This window comes from Varroa destructor, unplaced genomic scaffold (assembly GCF_002443255.2).
Source record: "Varroa destructor unplaced genomic scaffold, Vdes_3.0 BEIS01000001.1, whole genome shotgun sequence".
Taxonomy (NCBI): Eukaryota; Metazoa; Arthropoda; class Arachnida; order Mesostigmata; family Varroidae; genus Varroa; species Varroa destructor.
The window spans coordinates 45,906,206-45,932,025 of record NW_019211454.1 but is presented as its reverse complement, the minus strand read 5'-3'; the positions used below and the strand labels follow the sequence as shown (position 1 = coordinate 45,932,025).

General features: G+C 39.1%; 3 protein-coding genes and 2 long non-coding RNA genes across 6 annotated transcripts in view; 2 read left to right on the top strand and 3 right to left on the bottom strand.

The window, feature by feature from the left end:
- Nucleotides 1-414, bottom strand: part of LOC111244146 (uncharacterized) — a 93,514-nt gene extending 93,100 nt beyond the window's left edge. For both annotated transcript variants that reach the window (XM_022790886.2, XM_086978720.1), the window contains exon 1: nucleotides 62-414. The gene's annotated coding sequence lies outside the window, so the exon portion shown is untranslated. The remainder of the gene's footprint in view (nucleotides 1-61) is intronic.
- The window catches only part of LOC147758712 (uncharacterized), a 60,843-nt gene extending 39,804 nt beyond the window's left edge, over nucleotides 1-21,039 (top strand). The window contains exon 3 of the mRNA XM_086979001.1: nucleotides 18,752-21,039. Within this exon, the coding sequence (XP_086835127.1) occupies nucleotides 18,752-18,861 (110 nt within the window). The 3' untranslated portion in view covers nucleotides 18,862-21,039. The remainder of the gene's footprint in view (nucleotides 1-18,751) is intronic.
- LOC147758713 (uncharacterized) lies at nucleotides 5,774-8,406 on the top strand. Its single transcript, XR_015330002.1, has 4 exons — nucleotides 5,774-6,127; nucleotides 6,461-6,540; nucleotides 6,918-7,212; nucleotides 7,611-8,406. It is a non-coding gene; the product is annotated as an uncharacterized LOC147758713 (long non-coding RNA).
- Nucleotides 21,040-21,243: 204 nt separating the features above from the next.
- Nucleotides 21,244-24,597, bottom strand: LOC147758711 (uncharacterized). The gene is made up of 3 exons (XR_015320428.1): nucleotides 24,535-24,597; nucleotides 23,289-23,473; nucleotides 21,244-21,670 (listed from the first exon to the last, which is right to left on the bottom strand). It is a non-coding gene; the product is annotated as an uncharacterized LOC147758711 (long non-coding RNA).
- Nucleotides 22,180-22,729, bottom strand: LOC111250086 (uncharacterized). The gene has a single exon (XM_022804763.2). It carries the CDS (start codon nucleotides 22,670-22,672, stop codon nucleotides 22,337-22,339), a length of 336 nt encoding a protein of 111 aa, XP_022660498.1. The 5' UTR covers nucleotides 22,673-22,729; the 3' UTR covers nucleotides 22,180-22,336.
- Nucleotides 24,598-25,820: the final 1,223 nt, after the last annotated feature.

Below are 25,820 nucleotides of genomic sequence, written 5' to 3'. Positions count from 1 at the left end.
ATATATAGGGTTTTATATTGCGCTATATGTCAATTCGGTGTCCGATGCCAAAAAACCGTACGAATTTTGTCTTTTTCTTTGTCAATCTTTCCGTCACCACCGATGTCGTGTCACCACTGCGTAACGGTCGAAGCTCGTTCGTCGTCCCACTCGGGTCAGATACCGAAGAGAACGTCGACGTCCTTTCGTAGCGTTTCCCACGACACCCGATCGGAACAGCAGTCCTTCTTCGGTTAAACTTTTCAGCGCACAGACGGAACGCCCAACACGCCGTGCCCCGTGCGTCTGGTCCTGAGCGACTATTGCTTCTGTCGCTGCCGCCGTTGCAGTGGCCCTCGTGATGCTCGCGCACCGCCGCAAACAGGCAAAACACCAATAGGAGTGGTAGTTGCTCGTGAATAGACTGATAGCCGGACGAACAGACCGATGGAGAGACAGCAGCAGTAGTACGCCGCAGCGATGCTGTGTGCGTCAGCCGAAGGAGTGAGGAAAGGGGCCCGCTATTGGCAATAAGAGAGAGGAGGGCCCGGCCCGTTTCATTCCATTTAACGTCGTCGCCAGCTAAACGTTGAATTTCCCGCCGGAGCACCGTAATTGGTTTACCGTGGCGACTACCTAAACCACCTTGGTCGACTCCAGTGTTGTTAGTGGTACTTGTAGAGGTCTGGCGACCACAGTGCAGGCCGTAGAAGTGTCCCTTCTGCAGTAGGTTCTGTGTTTGCAGCTCCTACTGATATTTTGCCGCTGTTACCGCTGACGAATATGAAACTGACGAAGTTCCACAATGTTACTGCAGCCGATGCTGGCGGCCGTGATGTCAGCTTCGCGTACATACAACAGTGCAGTGCATTCCCGTAGTAGCTTACTGGGCAATCTGCTAACCTTGTGGAAACGTTGTAATACAGATTCGAACCCAGACTTAAGCGTACATCGTCTTGGGTTGGGGGCCACCCGTGTGGTGGAATGCATAACGGCGATGCTGGACGTAAAACTTTAATCATAGGGAAAGCAGTGTAACGCACCCATACACTGCCGAATAATAGCGGCACATCTGTAGGAACGAAGAGAAAAAATGTACACTTACGGTTTATTTTAACGGAGAGAAGTGGCATTGATCTCCCTCCCGTTGTTAAAACCAGCGGTAACGATGGACATGATGATGACAATGATCCGATACAAGGCTTCTTTTAGTTTATTCTAAAGTCTTGTCCTAAAATTAGTCCTCCCACGCTGACGACGAGACGGGTTCCGCCCCCTAGGCTAATAGAGCATACTGTTAGCGTTTCTTAGGGAAAGTTGCCCTCCTCCATTCCAGGAACGTTTTGTTTAAACAGCATAATCACGCTGGACGCTCATATCGTACAGTTCTATTAGGCGCTGTAATTGTTAACACTGTTAATACTACAAAATAAGCCGTCTATGTTAAACTTCATGTACGATGCTCGGCGCGGGAAAACCGTGGTCGAACTTCGGCCCACGTTTTAAGATGCGGCCTGGGCATTACTTCGATGACAGATTGTTATTAGTTGTTTTAAGAAAAAAAAATGATACGTTAATTAGTTGTGTGCCGCAGATCAACCCTTTATTAAAATTTCTACCCAAAAGTGGCACATTTCTTATCCGGATCGCTGCGTCTCCTCATTCCAGTGTTCATACGGTAGATAGCATCTGCCGCGGTCAACTATATTGTTACTTTCTAAAAGTTCAAAACATTTTACTAGACCTGGTCGCATATCTAATGAGCTGGTTAAAATCACCAATTTTATTTTTTCATGCCTAGTTAGACTGTTTATCAGATTTGCCCGTGTCATCGGGCGCAGCTACCCTATTGTAAAATCAGCATTGTAAGTTTGTACAGACGATACGAAACGCAAATACAGGTACGGTTACTGATGACACTCGTTATCGAATCGATCTTTTGCTGATTTCCGCCGAAGCCCCATACTCTGTGATCGTATATAATTGAATAACGACGATTTACTCTTAATTTAAATCACGGACATAGATATTAGTTGGTTGCGGCAGATCGTAGAAGCGTCCACGTAGTATGGCTACGACATAACGATGAAACTAGAAGGAAATCGTTGATACATTATGATGTGAACGGAAGACTCCGTTTTTCTCCGATCTTTTATTATTATCAACGAAAACATACTGATATAGCCAGCACGACGGACAATATATTACTACTAGTTAGGACGGATATGGCTCGCACGTCCATTCACTTATATGAGAAAATCGGCTTATAAGAGTTAGATTTCGTCTGATTAAATAGTCATAGACAGATCTGACACAAATAGAAAGTGCTCCCTTCCAGTTGCTAAAAAGTAAACGTAGATAATTTACGCATTCGAAGTGGACGTCTGAACGCGCAGTGTCCAATGCGCTGATTGACAGTAAGCGTTAACGGCGATGTCAGATCACATCATTTTTATATCCTCGACTATTGACAGGCAATTGATTTTGACTTGAGTTCCACTAACGCCAGTAACTGCAGCTGGAACAAATTCTCCCGGCCGAGAAGCAGGAAATGGCCATGGTCCCCCCCCAGAATTAATGTTACAACAGTACAGCCGTATTAAATTTTCAGTATCAGAATATAGACTTCCCTCCTTCGACTAGGCTAATTGCAGAAGTATTTTACAGTTCTGCAATTAGCCCATATAGAAATGTCATTTTAGATTATAAAATAAATTATAGAAATGTGACGCTTCTACAGGCGTTCGTTTGAAATTTTTCGGAACCCTTATATTGTAGTGCTCTAGTTAATTCGTCTGATTGGCGGCGCTCCAGTAACTCGAGGCCGAACAGACGATCAGTCTACTACGGCTTTAAGTTATTGGGCCTACGTATTTTTGGGCAAGGCGTCTGTCCCATTTAGTTTATCAAGAAAAACATTGATCATCATTATCATTATCTGAGCTGCAGCTGCATATTGCTAATTGTCGTTACCCAAATGGTTTAATTGCCAAAATGCTGAAGCTAAAACGAAACAAGCTCCCGATAAGGACAGCTACACATATATGTAAGGTTGCAGAATAGATTTTATCGTGCAAATAGATTTTTCACATATGTTTTATAACGCGAAATAGTCATATCGTTTGTTTTTTTTTGTGATTTTTTGCGTCAGCTTTCGCTCTGTCGGCTACCTTCTAAAGGACGGTAAGTATGAGTAATTCGATATAAGTTCCCTATTTAGAAATGGTTCCTATCGAATGTACTATTAACATTTCAGCTTGAATGGCTTACACTCGTTTATCTACACAATTTATGTATAAACAAGCAAAAGCATATGGCTCGAAGACTACGGGACCTGGGTGGCTAATGCGCATTTTTTAAGTGCGTTGTCATGGTAACCATGAACATGCAGACCTCGCCGGCGCATGGTTACCAACGGATATGGTAACCATATCGTTTCATAGATCTATTGGAGAGACCCCACATTAAAAAAAAAACCAAGATCGACCCGCCTTAACCTTCTTCTAGTGGAAGCGGCCCTTGATGCCATACCGAAGAGATGATTCCGAGAACTGGTTCGCACAGTCGTTACAGCCAAAGGCGACAACAAAATAAACACAAAACATACGCCTATTTTAAGTCTAAACTCATTATATTAATACATAAATAACAAACAGCATGATTTATATAAATTTGTGCTGAAAATTATGGCTTAATTATTTTGTATTTGGAATACAAGGAGTGTGTCGCACTTTTGATGAATAATTATACTTAAAAGTTCAAGAAGGTAGAAGCCTCCTTTCTTTTTCCTTTTTTTCCCCTTGTAATCTTGCCTCACTTTGCCCTGAAACGAAAGAAACTTATTTTCGAAAATTAACTTCGCTAATTTTAAGGTATTTAGGTAGTTAATAAAGTAGGGCTTATTATCAGCAATATCTACGTCGAAATGAGCCAACAGAGCCTTAGAGAGATGCTTAATAAATTTGTCAGAAAGCAGAATTGTTGAGCTCACATAATATCACAGTTTATTATTCACAAATACGCTGTACAAATTCACATTGATAGTTATATTTAAGCTCAGCCATTTCAAAATAACCGCACCCCCGGTTTTCGAGAAACGCAGAACCGCTCCAGGGGGTCTTTATATGCTAAACTCGATCATTCAAGCGCACGTTATCTGGCCCGCATGCCCAAGATCTAAATGAATGTTTTGAAGTCTCATACTTCGACAAAACCACAGTTCAGCTTGCTTTTAATTATCAGAGAAGTCGAGGCCTTCTTTCTGATTGTTCTTTTTTTTTTTTTTTTTTAATTCAATTCCACTCGGAATTTTATTGTTTTATTTCTTTTAACTTCGGTTTTTTAATTCAGTCGATGCAGATCTTTGATATCAAAACACGTCTGCCGCTTTGACTACCACATAAAATATATGTATCGTAGCTATTACTCTACGCGGAGCCTTCCACGTTGGCAATTCTCTATCCTCGATAGTCATTCAAATACTCCAGCTCGAAAATAAGCCCTTTACTTCGTTTCTACAATGTCATTCTTCGAAATAGAATGTTCTTTTTTTTAGTTTAGTGCCCTAAAATGTAGGGGTAACCTTTTTATTATTTCAGTCGATCAGAAAGAAATAGATTGAATCTCCCATTTCTAAGATACAGGTATTGCTTTCAAGTAGTTCGCAACTTTAAGAACGTCGATATGGCAGGCGGCAAAACAGATGCGACGTTATGTGATCGAGCTAAGAAAACATTAATCAAATAGCGAAAGGCAAAAAATATGTAAAAAATATATTTTGGTTTACATTGCGGCTCCCCTACCGTAGATTGTAATAAATTAACGTATTATCTAATAAATAATATTCGATTTATATCTTGTGACCGCTAAGACCATAAATGCTGTATCATCCCATTTGGATACCGATTTTCCTTCTACTAAAAAATAGGAAAAAAAACATCGGTTCTACTTCTTTTTTGATGTAATAATAAACACTATGATTGAACTGTCTATGGTAGTTTATTATCTACGAGAGGATCAGGGGCAAAGTTGGTTCGTATTAAACAGAAACTATGTTCTTCTACCATGAAGCCGGATATATATAGTGGATAAGCCCACTGTTGTATGTGTCTATGTTCTCGTCAGATACATTCAAAGGGAGACCATTCGTCAGCGTGAACTTCAAATGTGTTTCAGATACTTTTGGCTAAATAAGAAAAGTAATAGATTCTTTTCTTTGGGGCAATTCGACCTTGGTCATTTGAAGATTTGGGGTAGCCTCAGAACTCTATGGCGTCCGATTTGTTACATATTCTACGCAATTACGCTCGAATAATTGTATATATATATATATATATATATATATATATATATATATATATATTTCTTGATGTGATGTAGTATTCAACCGGGAAAGTCGCTTTAGGGGTAATATCTGCAGGCAAATTTTGGAGAGAAACAACACTTAGAACCAAAACAGAAGATAATCCATTGCTGGGCCTACCTCTTTGAGAAGATGGAGTGATTTCTGTTCCGTCAAGTCACTGACCAACTGAAAATATGAACTCTATGCCGCCTGTGGACATATTTGCTCGGCTCAGTATAAATCGTCCGGTCGCCCTATAGGGAAGCCGTGATTGCAAAATTAGTACCCGAAGCCCTTCACATATGTTTCCATACGTATCTTACAAAGGGTCGTCAAAGTGTACATAGACTCGAATTAGAAAGGATGAATCGATGAAAATTCAATGCTAGTATTTTTTTATCTCATATTTCGCATAAGGCGATCTACTGCGGCTACAGTAAAACAGAGCGTTATTGCCATGTACGTTGTAGAGGTAGAGATAATCTTTCGAAATTAAGCTACCAGTTCTGGTATATGCCACTTTTGACGTTTTGGGCATTTTTTTCTATCTGATGCTGAGTCATAATCACAGAATTATTTATGCTGATAGCCACTCTACGGCGTCCACGCTGGGCTGTCTTACATCACCTTTTCCGTTATGGAGATTTGACTATTGGTTAGTTCCGACATATTTGCTTTCTTGAAAGGTTTATAAAGCAATCAAGCGAGACTCGTATTAAATCGCTTCGAGAGATACTTCAATATGCAGTGTTACGGCGGAACCATATGTACATGGCTGATCTGGGACGCAAAGCTCTGACAAAGGTAGTGCTTGACTTCAATTTCTAGTTATCAATAATCAAGCAAGTTGATTATTTATAAAATTTACCATATGATAAGGGCTTAGGTGCAGTCGGGTTTGTGGAGGGTACTTAGTCAGTTTAGACGTACACAAGATGGAGTAACATGGATCAGAATTGCTACAGCGTGAAATGAATGAAAGCACCTTTGCCATCCTTGGTGAATGTGTCAATGTATTAACAATGAATTTTTTTAATTAAGTAATATTTTACCTGGTAAAATACTTTGCTTGCAAATATGCTAATTTTACGATCTGATCCGACCGCTTTGTCTTTGCTATTGTACATTTACATGCAGCGTCGTGCAGAAGTTTTTTGGAAGTTATATATATTTCAATAGAGCCTTCAAATTGTCAGGAGACGTTTGCCTTATTCCAGGTACGTGTAAATGAAATTAACCAATTTGCAAATATATATATTTTCGATTGACCTGATCTACCACTATCTATCGTTCTGCCAAAATATTATTATTTTTATTATTATTAAAGCTTATTATCCTTGTTTTTTTTCTATATAATTTAAAGTTTAAATGTCGTAAATTTATACCTTCCATAAGATTAACAATATTTTTATAAAATTATTACAAAATCCTACAAAGTTTTTACAACAAGTGCAAAATAACCTGATCAAACTTAGATATGCATCTATTCATATTATTTTACGATTTCATGAATTAATAACAATTAAAAACTCTATTAAAATCAGATCTACAAGCCAAAAATATCGCATTTTCTCTCTCTGTAATTTCGTTCTAGTCAAAGGCTTAGTGTGCACTTTCTAGTCGGCGGCCCCACCGTACATCGACTTCTTGGAGAGTAACAATTCACTTGTGACGAGGGTTTAAATAGACATAGTGGAAATAAACATAAAAGCATATCTATACTTTTTTCCCAACGAATTCTCAGATGCATGATTCAGAACAAGTTCTACAGCCCGTTGAGTTCTGTAGACGTGCATCGGTTATCCCTGTTTCAGCATTCCGTTTCCCTGCTAAGGTAGAGCTTGCCGTATTCACGCTACCGATCTGGTCAGTGTCACGCTGGAAAATAGGTAAGAAGCAAGCAAACGGCTAAATTGAAATTTCCATAAATTGTTCGTTAGTGTGGCCGCAAGTGTCGGGCTGACCTTCTTTCCAGCTCGACCTGTGCAGCTCAGAAGATATCCTCGATCATGAAATAGGCCAACCCACCGCTTCCTCTTATTGATTTAGACAGTTCTGTTATCAATGAGCTTAGGTAAACTGCAATCGAGGAGACTAGCCATCACGAGCGAAACAGTTTACGAAATGTCTTAAAAAAATAGTTACTGATAGGTCGCTTGTGAAGAGCGAGTACTGTGATTCGTGCAATATCGATGATGCTATCGACGGTTGACCTTACCAATGCTCTTTCTGAGTTCTGTTCTGTTACTCACACCGATGGATCCCGTCTGTGTTGGATCTTTTGCAGCTTGCGCTAATAATGTACATCTATGGCAGGCCGAAAGAGCTGATCTACAGTCGTCGCTCCATGACAAAGTGAAGATACAAGATACTGTTTTTATAAAATAGAGGCATTTGTAAGACGTCTTGAAGTGTTATGCTTGTGAAAAGCTACAAAATAACTCTGCTATATTTAAAGAACGTCGACAAAGCTTATTCAGTACGGCGAGCTAGAATGCGACGACGCAAAATATACCAGATCTGCAGTTGCGGTCCTCGGCGTGACCCTGGTTGACGTTTAAACAAGCAGGTTGAAATCAAAAAACGTCGCGCAAGTTTCCATCTAATCCTTTGCGTAATGTTTCTTTTTGACGTTATAGATAAGCAGTACGATTAATTGTTTTTACCGAAGAAGGAAATCATGTAAATACACCGTCAGGGGGGTAGGCAATGGGTTCAATAGTAAGCGTGCGAATGTGTGTTTGTGTATATGGGCCATGTAACCGGAACCAATTGTCACGTATTAATTCACGGCGAAAAAGGTTAATGTATTATGACTTACGTTGAGTTTATTTAGTTATGTCTGGTATACGATATTTCGTCTTTAACCCACATACTATTTAATAATATATAATAAGGTTTTACTGTACATAGTTTGCTGTAAAAACTTTTGTTATTATTAATATCAGTATCCTTGTTACCTTATTCGTAAACAGCTTTCCTATTAACGTTGTCCTCTCGGACGAGGTCAGACGCTCATGCTGTTCCGTGCAAATCATATCTGTCTGTTTTTATTTGCTGTCCTTTCTTTTTTTTTTCAGCTAAGAAGTAACTCAAATATGTACTGTTGGTAAGCTTTTCGCTTGCCCCACTTTGTTCTATGGTTAACGTCCGGTTCAAGTCGTGACATTTCCTCCTTAATTCGATAACCAGAAGCGGATGCGTTCAGTATTTTCGATACTTCTTGTTAGTCTTGAGCAGACGCCAGAAGGTTGCCTGAATTACCCGGAATAGGTATGATGTGTATTGCGTTCAAGCGTGTGCGAGAACACCCCACAACTCAGAGTATCGGGCTAAGTTGAAAAAGGCTATTTGTAGCCCAAGGAACGCATTCTTTACGAATTCGGAGAAAATCGCCTTGGACCGCTTTGGCAGACCGAAGTATTAGTGAGATAAGTCTACATCTCTAAGCTGTACCAAAATAGTTTTTCAACGCTTGATCAACAGCAAGCAATAAGAAAAGGCAAGGAATAGCGAAGGCTGACATAACCAATCCAATGAATAGTATTTAATTAATACACTATCAAACGAATTCAGCAGTTCAAAGAGCCGTAATCACTGACTGAAAAGTGCAGCGCTGATTTCCAACTTGGTACAGTCCAATAGTTCCGCTTACTACTACTCCATGTATGGCACAAGGCGCCCTCGTGAACGCGCCGAGCGGCGCGTATCAGTGAGCAATGCGTGTAGATCGTTGCCGAGTGAAAAGTTAGACGGAGTATGAGCCAAGTTTAAATGATTAAGTTACATACCGTTTAATGGACTTGCGTTTTAGGCTATTTGTGGCTCATACGAGCTGATAATCATTGAGTAGTGGGATAAGTTACGTTGCGAGTCAATTTTAATATTATACGACTTCGATTGGGTATTTGAATTGCTCTCATGACGTATACCTTACCATTCGACGAGGTAGCCATGCAGGAATTAAAATATCCAAACAAGCTCCTTTGTTAACGTGTGTGCATTTTTTTCTAACAAAACTATGACGGCGTGACGCATCCTTAACGGGATATAGAGCGAGGCACTGACTAAGTATTTAGTTATGCCACAACGAAAATATCTTCTGGCCAAGTTACCAATGGTTCTTACCATCAACTTTTGCAACCATAATAATTACACGTCGCTAAAGGATCGAAGACGACTTGCTGCCTCGTGAATCCAAATGAGAGTGAGACTGATCAGATTTCTAGGTTTTATTGTTCCTTGGAGGCTTCCGTCGAATTTCGTGAACGTAAGATTTGTGTCGGAAACGGTCGTAAAGTGTTCCTCAGCATATCAAATTTAGAAATCAAGACTAGCATCGAAAAGCCAGAATCGTTTGTGCACTTTTTGATTAGTCGCGGGGTTCTCGCAGTGGTTTTCCGGTCGTATTTTCTTTATGCTACTGTATATGAACCTGCTCTGCTTCCTCCGCGCCCGCGTATTTGGTACAGACGCGATCAGACATTGCTTTAAGATAACCACGTTTGTTTATCGTACCAATAGCAGTGCATCTAAGTCGGCCACATCAGAAAAGTACTAATTTCAGCCGATGTTTCACAAATGAACTTTCTGTTTTTGGATCATTAATACACGAACACGTTTTATAGTGCCAAGGGTAATGGATGCCCATTAAATAAACGGCCCGAAATATTCCCACAATCCACCCGTATTAATTTTCCTTATGTTTCTAATCCTTTTCTTTTATGCCTCGCATTTACTTTTGGCTTCTGTGTATACAATAACAAATTCATAAACTAACTAAATGAAACTGTTTACTAGAAACGCGGAAAGAATGAAAAGTGTTATATTTTTGTGAGTGATTTACGATGCCAATTCTTCTATTCGTTGATATTTTTTTTGACTGCTTAGTATTAGCGTTTTTCCTGAGTTGTATAATCGAAGTTTTCCTGATATCCATAATTGTTGCTTCAGGATCAACTCGTCATAATTTGTGTTCCTGGTTAAGTTAGGTTCCTGTTTGAAAGCACTGTTACTGGTGATTTATACAAAATAGAATGGTACGCGTCTAAGTTGCTACGGCACGTTGAAGCGTGACATGCTGTGGCAATTGTCTCAGCATGAAGACAGGGTTCATTGCTATAACTAGCGATAGCTATGCTCTATTCGTAAAACGAGAAGCCGTCTTCAAACGAACTCGATTTTCGGGAGGACGCTATAGAAGAATCGCAAGCCATTACTATTAAGATTTAAACACACAGTAAATCCATCCGAATTGGCCACCAGTGCGAGCTAAAAAACGCAAGTCAGTCACGCAAGTTATCAGCATATAACTTAAATATAAGGTGTTCAAATTACGCAGGAAGTGCTTAGGCAAATTTGTAATAGTACAAATGATGCAGGATTGTGAAAAATATACTCTTGCAGCTTGCGTTACGTTTACAGCTTATGTTCATTACGTCAGACGCGCGAGAGTACGCATAGCGCGGTTGTACAATGCTTGCAATTAATCATTATCGAACTCACGCTAATGAACTTCAAGCATTTCATCGGTTTATCTCACCTTGAACTTCACATCATGAGAACAGCAGACGTGACGTAATCAGTTACGTGTCACGCAACACTACTCTATATAAAGCAAATCACTTGTAGAAGACGTGAGCTAGGCTACCGTTCCTTAGTTTGGCCACTTTAAGAGACGCTATTATGATATTTCTTGAAAGGCTGCTGCACGTACCTATTTCTTCGCAGAGACATTTCCTGTAAGTTGCTCATGTAACATTTTCTGCCTGTGTAGATATATCAATTGGGGCAGTTCATCAAGTATAGTTATGTCACCTAGAACTGTGCATCGGCAGAGCCCAAGGAAGGACTTGGCCATTGAGTAGCTGGTGCTTGGCTGAAATCACCTTCCCGACTAATGTTATCGTTCTTAGTTAACACGATCACCTTACAACGAAGATCACCGCTCCATTTTTATCAATTCCAAATAATATTCGTATGTTGTTATAGCGGCGCCGGCTCGGCTTGTGATGTCTGAGTATCTAGCGGCAAAGAAATTTAGCGGTTATTCCATGAACCTATACGCCGCGAGTATTCACGTAAACAATCTGCCAAAAAATCCCAGAGAACAAAAGGGCTAATAGGACAAAACATCTACTTGTTTTTGCGACAGTTGTTCAAATCTAAGAACCGTACTGTTCCTTTCTAGATAGAAGGCGATACGAAGTTCTTCTAAGTGTTCCGTATCTAGGCTAACGGGCAGTGGAAAGAGAATATTCTCAATTCATCATTCTGAGAAAAAAAGTCTTACTAATTTGAATGATCTATAAACGTGATATCACCAACTAACTAAAAAAAGACTGTATCAGGTGATTAACTTAAATAGTTCCCACAAACAATGTAGACCTTTAGTGCAAATATTTTAATAAGACTAGACTCAATCGGAGTCTTTTCTATACGCGAACCTACCTTTTTTTGTATCTATATGTATATATATATATATATATATATATATGGCCATAACAAAGGAATAATTTAGTTATCGCGAGAGTAAAGGTGCGTTATAAGAGCTTGCGATCGTTTAATGTAATACTCATTCAAACGGCTACTTGCGGAAAACGATATTCCTAGAACTTATTCGTCGTGCAGTTATCCTCGCAAAAGCTTTGGCTGCTCCTTTATTTAACCGCCGTGATGTTGTGATCGCACAGTTAACAAATGAGAGCTTCGTTTAGGTGCTACTTATGTAAGTTATCAAAGGAGATCCGTGTTCTCTATGCAATTGAAATCAAATGACAATATTCAGCTGCGCTTAAACCTTGTGGACCTGAATAAGGTTGTCAGTTATCGACAATGAGTTGTTTAGGAATCCTACATGATATGTAATCGCAAGGTAACGGAAGTCGATTGTACATTCTTTCCACAAACAAGATACTCCTTTCTTGGTATCCGCCATGATAATTTCAATTGTTCAGGTACAAGTAACTTACATTCAAAATTTGTTTTTTGTGGCTGTCGACAATAGAGAGGAAGCACATTTTTAACGCACAGTCCAAACAGTAATTTTTTTTTCTCAAAGCGCTAGCTGTTTCAACGTTTCAATATATTGTTATTGAAAATTAGAGTTAATCCTAGATTCAAAATATCATATGCGCATTTATATTTTAATGTCTTTATACATATTTGTAGTATATATTTAATCTATAAAAAGCGTTTATTTAAAAAGAATCTAAAGCTTTGTTTTGCGAAAGATACTTCGGTTCCCTAGGGTAGTCAATAGCCTACGGTTGCCCTATGATAATAAGATCTATAACTAATAAGATGCTGACTTAAAGTAGTTCACCGCTAGTTGTACCTGCACTTCAGTGCAGTACATGCTTGTTGTAAATCAATTGCCTCAATAATGCGTTCTAAATAAATTTTAGGCACCTTATATGCTGAAGGGTACAGGATTGCTGACGTGAGGCATAGAGGATAAGATCTGGATGGTTGTTTCGCATAACTGACAACTTAGGAGAACTTAGCATGTAACGCTCAATGTCTAGCATCCACTTAAGTGTGTCCGGATAGCACCATGAATTTACCCAATATGTAATTATCGCTTATAGAGAAGAAGACGGGTCGAAACTTTGCGAAATAATCGTAATACCAATAGCATACAGTTTTGCTTTCTAGGCGCTTCTTTTATTAACTTCAGCTACAACGAAATCAATCAGGTGACATAAACTTTCAGGCATAAGTTTCTGCCTTTTCACTGCATAGAAATAAAGAATTCACAAGGAATGTCTATATTAAGGTAGCCGTGGCTAAAAAACTATGCATGTACGTCGAAATTGTTAGTAGTTGATTTATGCCGCCGTAAACAGTACGAGGTCATGAATGCTCTATCAGTAAGCGAGAAATTTGGACATTTTATCTGTGGTTTGATCGTGAAGTTTGAGCTATCTCAAGAAGCAGAAATCCGCCCAAAACCTCTTTCATTTATTTCATACGGAATGGAAAACCCTAAATCAGGCTACCGCACAACCGACCGATCAGGTCGCACTGGTGGTAAACAAAAAGTATTTAGGTTCTGAATTTTCGTGCAGGGTCGAATATTCGGGGCCAAATCAGAGAAGTACTATGCTTTCATGTAGACCGAAAATCAGCGTATCGAGTTAACCATGCTATCTGACGATATTTTTTAATTTAAGCTGAGATGCCTGTGAACTGGTAAGTACCTTATGGGGCATCTGCTCCCGCATTATATGTTGCGGCGTCGTCCTTGGAGGTGGTTTGTAATCTAGGAAGACTCACGGCCCACTTATATATATATTTGTGAATTTTTGGCTGTCGCTGAAGATACTTTTCTGCGCAACGCGATTTATAAATGATTTTCGTTTGCTCAGCACGAAGTTACTTCGATGGCCACTTCAGACGAAAAACAAGCATGTCTTATGTAGCATTACAAAGTTGGCCATTCGTTTCTATCGTGCTTAAAGCCAATCTTTCCGATACCATATGTAACATATATGTATATGTGGTGTGAATATCGTGGGTGAATAAAGAGTTATCTACAGTTTTTTCTATTTTCGAAACGAAGTTTCGTCTGGCAGGCACATCGGATACGCCTAACGTTGTTAAATGCTATATAACTTATGTGGCACAAAGGGTACGTCAAGAACTTAGTGCATACTTTTCCAACACCGCAGTATGTGATAAACATTGTAACCGACGAAGCTTCATCCGTGATAATGCCTACAAATTCAACCAAGAAAGAATTGCTGTGGTGTCACTTATCTATAGCGTATTCGCAGTGAGGTTGACTACGATTTTATTTATTATCAACGTTATTTAGAGGTAACTTAGGTTCTTATCGGCAAAGTAAATAGAGCTTTTTGTGAATTAAAAAAGAAGCTTTTTAAAAGCCTACATGGATAACCCTATGTTATTTATTATATATATGTATATATACATATATCTACGAGCCAATCGAATGAACTTGAGATATGAAAGAAGATTATTTTCACGAAATATCTGAACGCATGATTCGGTAGAAGTGGAAAAATCATAAAGGTGGTCTAATCTGTCTTTGGTAACGTATTTATTCGACGTATTCATTGGCTTTGGTTTACGACTCTTTGCGCAGACTTCTTGGGGAACTCATTCACTGAAAACCGATGATTTCTGATGAAATAAAAAAATTGGCGTTTGTTAACCCTAAGGATCCGGAGGCGCAGGAGGATTATTAATTGTTAAGGGCGTGAATTGGCACGAGTAAAATATAGGCCTTTAATGAATAAAAAAAGATGTTTCATATGATCTGTGTTATTATAATATCTCTTGCGATTGTAGCCGCAAGCATCGATCGTCCTGCCGACGGGTGGCACTCAATGACGTTTCCGCTGAGGGTACGTTACCTTATCTTAGTTTAGGTACTACATAAATGAATGCGAGAGCCAGTATAAATGCGGCTGAATAATATAAATGAGCCGGCAACGGCTAGATGACAAATCTAAGTTAAAGTTAATAGAACCGACTAAGATGCTTTAGCTGTTAAGTGACTTACGTCTAGGAAATGTCAGTATTTTGGTTTGTCGTCACATACAGTGGAGTATTTGCAATAGACGAATGAGTCAACGGCAATTTTATGGTCAGACATTTTTAAAAAGTCTTCGAAGTTGTCGATGCTGCTTTGATAAGTGGGCTGTTCCATCTTTGGCATTCAGCAGCACTGTTCACGGACTGTTGGATAAGTATTGATAATCATCTTCACAAATTAAATATACATAGTTAGCCACTAAATAGTGACTAAAAAAGAATACGCTTGCAGTAGACGCGGAAGTTCAATTATCGCTTATGTATGTAAGCGATATTCATTGAGAGACCCAAAAGTTCCCGGAATTCAATTGTTTGGAACCATTGGCATATTATTCTGTTAGCTCGTTAAGTAGCTAGTACTTCTGACGTTGCATCCTTGTTAGTTTTTCAATTTCGCTTGTTCGATACTAACAGAGACTCCTACCGCTGCTGTAGCCTCAAAAATGGCCTTTCACAGGGAATTTCGGTTGAAGTAATGGTGCCTTAATGGATTTCGATACGAAAAAATCGTTTATATCTATACTTTTTGTCATATTAAGACGTTTCATCAAGGTCATTATTAAATTATATCGCTATTAGTAATCATTACGTTAATCGACTTATTTTCGTATATGGTTCACAGGTCAAAGGTAAGGTGATAGCTCTCTAGATAAGGTAGTATGAACAAAAAATAGTACATATTTAATGAACGAAAGTCAAATTCATAATTTTTCCATCCGCAGTTCCTTGCTGTTTATTGAAGGCTACCCAGGCCATAGTATTTGGGCGCCATGAATTAATGAGAACTGCGCGCAGACTCTTCCTGGCAGATGATTGGACAGCTTTAATATAAAGCCACTGACAGGACGAGATTTTTTTTGTTTCACTGACTGTGGATCGTGTTTAAAGTCCATTGTGTATTCGGTCAAACAAAAAGTTCCAGATCTTTTTATAACGCATATTATTTGAAATTTCCTTTTCGGTTGTCAGGTACCGTACGACTGAACCCTTATTATTATTCAGTAATTTCTACTACTCGTCGAACTGCTATGAAAATTATATTTTTTTCGAACGTTTGTTTAATTAAATAGCTATTATCTACTTGTCAGCTTGGGAAACCAAAGCTTACTGTAGTTGATGAGTAGAATCGATTCTAATGCTTTTTTTTTTGTTTATTGAATAACTATATTGCTTGTTCAGTAATAGGATACATAAAGTCGCGTAAATTTACCATTTTCAACTAAGTTAGAGTTAAAGATCTCAGACCGCCACTGACTTAATGTTATTGCACGGAGTACGAATGGCTTAGCAAATTACGGTGTCTACCAGACGTGAGTTTTGCCATAATGTGCGCTGTACAGCCATTTAAAGGAACCTAGGGGCTGTACGAGGTTCCTTAAGAGGACACAAGCCTACGAGGGTTAGGGAATACGAGTCAGGCACTGGTCAGGTGAACGATGTTCAGGAGAAGCATCCGCTGAATGCCAACTGATAATCTGAAAGAGATGTGACCAAATTGATAGCAAATTGATGGCAGTACGACATGCGTCTAGGATTGTTATCCTTGGATGCTCGGGATCGCTTGAACTTGCGTATGCAATACGCAATGATGAAGTAGTGATGTCTGCGCTTATGCGTTTATGCTTAGTGATATTATGTGATGATCAGGCACGGAAAGCCGCATGCTTTTGTAGTATGCTAAATAGTTATTTTTCAAAAAAAAACATATCGGTATTGCATAGAATAATTTACTGAATTAAAAAGACTGTTAGTTTAATTTTTGACGGCTATTGGTTTTGTGTATTAGGGTTACGCGTTTCATATAATAACTTGAGAATAGAATGTAAAGCTTTAAGGCTAAACGACCATAATAAAAGGCTAAAAAGAAGGAACAAGGTGAACTAGACCAAACAAACTCAATCTTTCTAGTTTGCTTTCTGGAAGGCCATGAGGCACGAAATACCAAATATCATCTAATTGTTACTTATTCGCTTTATCTCTGCGTTAAATGCAGCATTCCTTCATTCGATTGAAGATGCATTAACAAACCATTATGAAATCATACCTTAGCAATCAATAACTTTTCTGGGTATTGCCATAGCTCTACGTCTACAAAAAAAGAGTAAGGACGCAATATCTCATGTCTTAATAATTGACCTATATCTATTTATACAGCTATGCAAATTTTACGCAGTTAACTGCAAGAGTTAAGCATGCACTCAAAAAATATCCACCTTTATCCTCCCTTCGAAGTCTTCTCCGTATCTGTGCTAAATGACGGGAACGCTGGACACTTCGATATGTACGAGATTGATTTAACAGACTTTAAAATGTAAAGAAACGATGGTTTTCTTGACGCACTGCGCAAGAAATAACAGGTTATGCGGGATCGCTACTTTGGCGTATGAAATTACGGCGTGTCCATGTTCACCACTGTAGTCGCCTCCGTATCGTTCGTCGTAACTACCGAAACCTCGAAAGAGGCTAAACCCGTAAAAACTGCCCTGACAGGAGTCGTAGCAGTGCGCTGCATTGTGCGTTATTTTGCTTCTTATAACCTGTTGAGAGGAGTAGGCCTCAGAGCACGGATGGGGGTTCACTGTATCTTTATAATGCACTAAAAAGGATAGAAAATGGACAGCGCACTAGTACACGTATTCTGGGGGTTCTGATTCTTCTGAGTAGCTAACGCTGTTTATTTGTTATATGGTCAGGATACTAAGACAGAGTGAAAAATGCAGGCAAAAGCGGACAAAATCACTAACCAGCATCCAGTTGAATCTATGTAGAGAGAAATGCACTCGAGCACTTGCCACAGCGTGAGCTAAAGCTAATATCGCTTATTGACCAACAATCTTACCTCAGTAAGCGGTTTTCAGCATAGAGAAGAGCGTGTTTATGCACCCTCTTGAAGTTGGACCATCTCAAATGCTCTTAGACCTAGGAAGGGCATGCCTGGGGCGCTTCGCTAGATTACTATAACTTAGGTTTGTCCAAGTCCGAAATTTCCATACAAGTTCAGAACTTCCACAAAAACCTTTTCACATAGATTAGAGTATGTAACAAATTCATATAAACTCTCAAATATAGCAGACATTAACTTGCTAACGACTCGATGTTGTCTGGCCTACTATTAGAAAAGAAAGCGCAGGAATTTGAGGCTTTGCTGAGAGGACGCTAGGAGTCTTTTTTTGGCACGTAAATATAAATTTGGCAAGCTTTTTAGTTATTTGAATGAAATGAAAAAGTTTGCTTAGATTTGACGAAAAAGTATCCAAGGCTCAAGTGCTAAATTTTCATAAGTTACGACGTAAAAAGCGTTATTTAAATGTTTTCAGTATGATTCCATCAGTGATAGTAAATATATATATATATATATATATATATTATAACCTAAACAACACAAACGCTTCTAGAAATTGCAGCTTTCACAAGTAATTAACGTTTCGTTAGGTGGTAGTCGAAGTTGTAATTAAAACTGAAGATCACTATGTTGAAACTTACGACGTGTGGGTCAGATAAACACGTACCTCGAAAATACGTATACTCGAAACAGGCAGCGGTTCGACGTCTTAGAACGTTAGCGTGATTATCTCAAATATGATAGCCTAACAAATCAATCGCCCATTCCTGTTAGTATTATTCTGCGCGTCAGTAGTCTACCTATCCTACCAAACCCTGTAGCCTGTCGTAGTCAGGTCTGTGACTTATGGTTTACTACTATGCCCACCATCCATTTACTGATAATGATATGCTACGTTCGTTGTTTATCATTTATATTTAACAAAATTAACCTTTAAGATCATAACGTGTATGTGTTTATTTACATAAATGTATAACATTGAGATTAGCTTTCTAATTACTCTGCAAAAAACATATTATTTTCAGATCTAATTGCAGATTTATCACCATCCGTGGCCTCCCCCGTAACCTCCTCCGAGTCCACCTCCAAGACCTCCTCCGTATCCGTGGGAGATGACAGGAACGCTGGACACTGAGAGGACGGGCTTCGAGACGTACGAAATCGACTTAACGGGCTTCGATACATAGGAAACAACAGGTGCCTTCACGTAGTGAGTAGAAACAATTGGAGTCTTCACGTACGACACCTTCGCCACGTTAACATGCGAAATGACCGCGTTATCATGTCCGCCGCCATGACCGCCCCCGAATCCTCCGCCGTAACCACCGAGGTCTCCGGCTGATGCAAAAGCGATGAGAGCAACGAAAACAGCAGTCATGGCGCACTTCATCGTTACAACTTTATTATGAGTAAAGTTAACTGAGGACAATTGCGCAGGTGGCAGTTCAAAGCGGGTACAGGCATGTTGACGCTAGCGGCTTTTATATGTAGCTAGTACATCATTTGCAACTGAAAAAGAGAGGGCAAAAAATGTCCAGTGTTAGGGAATTCTGGCCTTGGACGGTCAACTATAAATGCTGCGGGTGTCGATTGAGTGATTCGTCAGTATGCACGGCGTGGACATTGATGTTCCCGTAGCATTGCATTGATGTACCCTCACTGCGCACGTGTACCTCGTTAGAACTCGCGTTGAAGTCTAATCTTTAAGCTAGCACTGTACGTAGTACGATGAAGCAACAGAGGTAACTTTGCTATTCATCACAACGTAACTGAAAAACCTACAGTAGATAACATATCATTCGCAATTAATTTAATCAATAAGTAATTTAATAACCTATGTACGAATGAGTTAACTATTTTTTTCGTAACTTACTGTTTTAGCCAGTCAGAAAGCCAATCGCTGCCATCATTTTTCATCTCGGTTTCAATCCCAGTTTTGTCTCTCTGAGTATCAGTTTTTCCGCTACGGTAGCCCTAGGTAGAACAGCTACACAGTGCACACGCTCCGCGCACGTCTTTCTTGTAAAGCTGTGCATGTAATCATTTTCGAAACAAACTTTGTTTCAATAAGCACTCTTTACAAGCGGCCATCCCTCTGCTGTCAACGCTGCCATTGCGTCTTGTCTTCATAGATTCCGACTGATCGGCAACACAGTTCCGGGCCTTTTAGTTACAACGAATTTGTTCTTTAAAAGTTCTTATTCCAGATGCGTATAGAAAACAAAGAGTCCGCTTTTGTTCGTTGATGTCGCATATTAAAGACATCTGCCAGAAACGATCAATTATTTTGTTCCTCAACAATGGATCAATCAATAATGAAAAACTAGCGGTCCCTTCGTTCTTTCATTTTTCTTCCTGTGCAATTTCGATCCTATACATTTATGTAACACACACAAAAGCGAATTGTAGAATGCTATACAAGCGCTCTAGCCACCTGAGGCAGAATGCCATTTACGTGTTAAATTTATTTTCATATGAAGACTGCCTTTACTTAGAAAAAAAACTCCCGGATTTTCTAAATGGATACAAATCATATATCATTCGATTTAGTGCGACCTTATTTTAAAGTACTATTAATAAATATCTGAAACAATAGTCAATTATGCTTATTGTGTCAAAATGCTGGTTTTATAGTTGGATACACCCGTATATTGATGATTTATTTATCTAGGGAAAACTAGCGAATTATGAACTGAAACTTGAACAATATGATTATAATGTAAATTAAGGTCCCAAATAAAAGGGCTAACATTATGCCCTCGTTTAACAGGTTATGTGCTGGGCAACCTACGTTCTTGCCTAACATCGCTGACTTAACTCTAGAATCGTCCTAATATTTTTGAATTCTTGAAGGTGGCTCAGAAACAGCGACTAAAAGAAAAAAGGAATTCGTTAAACAAGTAAAAATTTCTCAAATAGAGAACTAAAACGTAGAGCTCTTTTTTTACCACTAATAATATTCTCGGAAGACTGAAGTATCTTTCTTTGAGCCTCAGATACGCCCATTAAAAAACGCATTTAAAGGCATTGATTTTATCACCATAATTACGTAAAAGTTGTATTTTTAACAGAAAGCTGATAGGCCTATTTAGGCTAACCGTTCTTATGTAGAATTATCACTATCGTACTAGAGTGGTTAAATGGGCCCGCTTTTCCCTGTGGTTCGTACAGACTGAAACTGGCAATGGTTATGCTACTTTACTTAAATACTTCAATAATTTAAAGGGCTCAATCCAGTCACTAAGCTGTACCTGATTCAAACAATTAGAATGTTTCTATGTAACAAATAAAATGGTCTCTTCACATACATGAATATCTTGTACTCAATTCTACCGTAGCCGCTAGGTAAAATTGCATTCGAAATTCGGAAAAAATTTATTCTGCAACCTCAAAATTTTAGGTTTCTAAAATCTTATGCCCATGACTACATTGCACCGTATCTTATACAAGTGGACGTAGCCCCAGACAGGTGAACATTTGCTACCACACAGAAATTGTTATGAAATGCACACTAGAATGTAAACGTAGATGTCGCTTTATTTACTTGCTTCTTTCCAGGCTTCATTAATCAGGATCAATATCTGCTGTACTTCTTTCTAACGAGGCGGGAGTAGCGTAAAATTTCGACCTCAGGTACCTCAGGTACAAGACACACATATCTATCCAACGATAAACGACCTAACCTGTTATCACGCAGATCTGGGTAGATGAACCCCGAGACAAGCTTAGCATTATTAGATGGCATGAAACAAGATATTTAAAAAAAAAAGTCTACAGTCTTTCCGACCACTTCTAAACGGTACTCCGTGATCCTCTCGTATGCAAAGGTTGCACCTGTTTCCGGAAAGCTCATAACAGCCAGCCGAGACAGACGTAATCTAGCAGCACTAATAATGCACGAAAATATTCAGTGCGTCCTCATTTAGGTCACGTAGCTTTATCATCTAAAAGTCACAGTCAATAATAACGAAATATCTAACTCGTTAGTATACAGCATATAATTAGATTATGGCTGGGATAATATTTACTATGGTTAATAGCTAGGATGCTACATAACTCAAGAAAATAATAGCAAGCTTTAGAAATACGAGAAAGAACCATGATTCAGAATGGATCGGCTTTAATAGTGAAGGAGTACTCAAGAAGCTCGCGACAGACATTTTGTGTAACAATAAAAAAAAAGGGTTCCCGTCTGCACATTCACCACCAAGCGAGTACACTCATCTTTGCCAAAAGTCACTTAACTTAAAACTGGATATATACGCCTAGCGGGGCAAGCTGTCAGTACTTCACACAAGCTGCTGGCGGCTAGTTCGAATCTTTTCAAATACACCCCTCCGTTCCCGCCAGCCTCAGGCCCCTATCGCCCCCTACACATAATGCTCGGTGGAAGATTGTTTGCAATGAAAATTTGACAGAGTATTTCAACGAAGCAAAGAAATTAAAATGTCTATGTTCACAAACGTTTCTAAGTCGAATCACAGCATACATTTATTGTATTTACAAAAATAAACGGCTTTGATTATACCATAGGACATTTCTACAAGAATCTTGCTCATCAATTCCCAGGCGTACGCCTCGTTTGCTGCCCTTGTTCTGCTCCTCGATTATCACCATCCGTGTCCCCCTCCAAAACCACCTCCGAAGCCCCCTCCGTATCCGTGCGAGATGACGGGAATGCTCGAGACCGAAACTACAGGCTTCGATACGTACGAGATGGACTTAACGGGTTTCGAGACATAGGAAACGACGGGCTTCTTCACATAATGTGTAGAGACGACGGGGGTCTTCACGTAGGACACCTTCGCGATTTTGGCGTGTGAAATCACAGCGTGACCATGCTCATCACCATAACCCCCTCCGAAATCACCTCCATAACCGCCGAAATGTCCAGCTGACGCGAGGCCAATAAAAGCAACAAGAAGAGCAGCTACGACGAAATTCATGTTTTCGCTTGGCTGTTGCCCGACTATTCTACTTTTCACAGGCTACTCAAATGTATTTGCTTTTCTACGCGCATGCGGTTTTATAGCAGTTATTCTGAATGGTAAGGCCACTATACGCATCAAGCAAACAGCATATTCTGTGGGCACACACTAAGCATAGTCTATCTATGCCTGCTCAATGCAATAACGTCATACCGCGGTTTGAGTGGGTCCAGACCGTGGACAGCATCTGTTTTGCGGTCCGATGTCGGCAAAAAACAGGAGAAGAAATGCCTGATAAGCAAATGAGCCGCCTATGTTGAAAATACCTACCTTTATGCCACACGGCTGTGCGACTACAGAATATTTTTATATTCTGTGTAAGTAGTTGCTTTTTGTGCAAGTGAACATGATGAGGTTAGACCCCTGTTCCTCGAACTATTTATTCTAAGTTGTATAAAGTCAAACAGTACTGCTCCAACCATAATTGGAGCGTTTTTTATTCCAAAATTACAGATCTGTTCACTATTTTTGTGTTTTATGCCGCTGACATATGAATGCAAGGAGCTAAAACGGAAATTCGCTTACGGGTGAAGTGGCGTTTTTTTTACAATATTTTCTTGTTCGATAGATTTACCGTGTTTAAAACTTTGTAGAAAGCTGCCGGTCGTAAGGAAACTGGCAGTAAGCTCCGAATTTTTTTCGTCTTTTCAGTTTGGTAATATATGCATCAGTTTCAGCTCTGGTTGTCAATTCTGTGCTTTTACAATCAATCTTATGCCAGTAACAATCGATAGTCCACGAGTATCAGCTTGCCGCAATCTACTGCAATAAAACGGTAAGGATTTTTTATTTACTGAACTAATCGATTATACTGCTATTTATTTTCTTACAATTAAAATACAGCCTTATTGCCTAAAGTTACTTGTAAGTATAGTGGTCTCGTAGACATAGGAAGGCTGTAAATTTGTTATCTTCACCACTGTGCTTTTGGCAAAACCTGCTTCTGTGCAGCACGCATCCAAACGTGCATCTCCATGCATCATTTACCAATTTAAATCGAGCTATTGCATTGCGCCATTTTTGTAAAATTATTCGACTTAACATTGAGGAAGTTATTTCCAAGATTTGTTCGAACGCGGGAAGAGTGAAGCAATAAATGGCATCAGCGAAGTGTTTTAAGAAACGTTTCTGAAATACCACGATGAACGTATATATGCTTTTCTTCAAGGTGGGTCGCCCACGCCGAAAAACAGTACAATAGGTTAAATAAGTAACTTGAATAAAAATAATTAAATGTAGGTATTTCTCATGAAAGAACATCTAGAGATGTTGTTTATTGATATGTAATTAGCTGTCTAATGGGTTAATTGAAATCTGGTTAAGTTGTTATTTGTACAGCTTAAGCCGGCTAACCCTTCGCGCCAAACTGGCGTCAACAGGAGGGCAACAAATGGATTGTCTTCTTCGTCTTCTCTTTGTCAGTTATGTGGGCCACCTGCTCCTAAGCCTGTTCCTGTTAAATACCTACACGATTAATAACCCATAAATTTCAGCATATCAATATAGACATAAAAAGCTTCGGTAAACTTTAGTTTTAGAGAAAAGGAGCGCCCTAGCCAGAACAATGCTTCTTTAATTAACATTGTACTGGCCCACACGTTACCACTTACCACTGCATTAAATGGCTCAGGTGTAAGGCAGAATAAATATGCGACCTCCTCATATGATGATAATAGTAGCAGAAATAAAAATAAATTCACTGAGGACCCTATTTTTCTGCTATAATATTGATAAGACGCGTAAACACTGAAATTGGTTTAATTTATTTGCAAACTCATCTTACAAAAATTAAGCTATAGCATTGCATCTGAACTCCATACCTGATAGACGACGCATAACCAGCATTCGATCAGCTGATCGTTTAGCACACTCGAGTGCTCATGGCCATTGTCGGTCTCCGCAGGAATATTTACCATTTATTAGTTGTTTAATGAATGTTTTTTGTTGACAATTTTTGTCACTGGACATTTTTCCGTGCATAACACAAATACAAACCTGAGGAGTCCTAATGATCATAAAACTTTACATACCAAACGCATTACCTAATACTTAAAAAGTTATATATAAAAACTGCCCTTAAACTATAATCCAAGGTTGTCATTATCATAGGTGTTCGATAACATTCGTTCTATAAAAAAAAATATAAAGCATATTTGTGTATGTAACTATGCTTTATGTTTATATATGCCGAAATTTCCCTCAAATGGCTTTTGTCAAACGTGAGGCTACTGGCTTGAAGGCTCCCCTAACGATAGGTCGGAAATATGCAGTTACCAAATAATGACCAAAACTATACAAGGCGGCTTCCTTAACAGGAAGTTTCTTTATTTTGTCAGTTGATCACCTTTTGACATCTAGACTATATTGCAACCTAAATAAGAAATGCTTTTTAGTAGATTAATGGAAAGATAGTAATTTCTTTAGTAACTAAGGCCCTTTTTAATTTAGTCTAAAATTCGCTACACATGCAAAGTTTGGATCGCGTTACATTGGAGCTTCTGTCCTGCAACGTACAAGCCATCTGTCTTGACAAAAGGCACCAAAAGTATGTGTCCAATCATCGTTTACATAAAACGAGTCTCTGTAGTAATTATAACCTCCTGCCGAATTTCCTAATCCTTACCTAAATTCAGGATAGCGTTGGACATCTTCTTCTCGGCTGATCAACACGGAATTTGGCATCGTACTATTAGATAATTTACTAAAATGGTTAACACACTCCAATGATGCCCCTTCTCTAGTTAACGAATTCTACGCAATTCCTACCTCGTCAGTTTCAATACTTTTTACCCCCCTGGGTTTACTTTTCGTTTCGCATCAAGTAATTGCATCATACCATCGATACCGATTACGATACTATGGGAAATATTAATGATAAGTACTGTGTTTGGTTAGTATGAAACGTGCCAAATAAATCAAATTAAAATTTCAAGATGGCAGTATTGTAGGACGGTGCAATATCTCACATACTTTTTTTTGTACTCATGATGCGCCTGTATGCTTTGAAATCTAAAATCGTGCATGCGAATACGATCGGGCTTTTACCAGGTGAGTTGTTATTAGCCACGACAAATGAAAAAATTCGAGTGCTTTGGTTTACCTATAT

Coding starts and splice junctions, on each gene's coding strand:
- LOC111250086 (XM_022804763.2), bottom strand. CDS start 22,672: ATGAATTTCGTCGTAGCTGCTCTTCTTGTTGCTTTTATTGGCCTCGCG.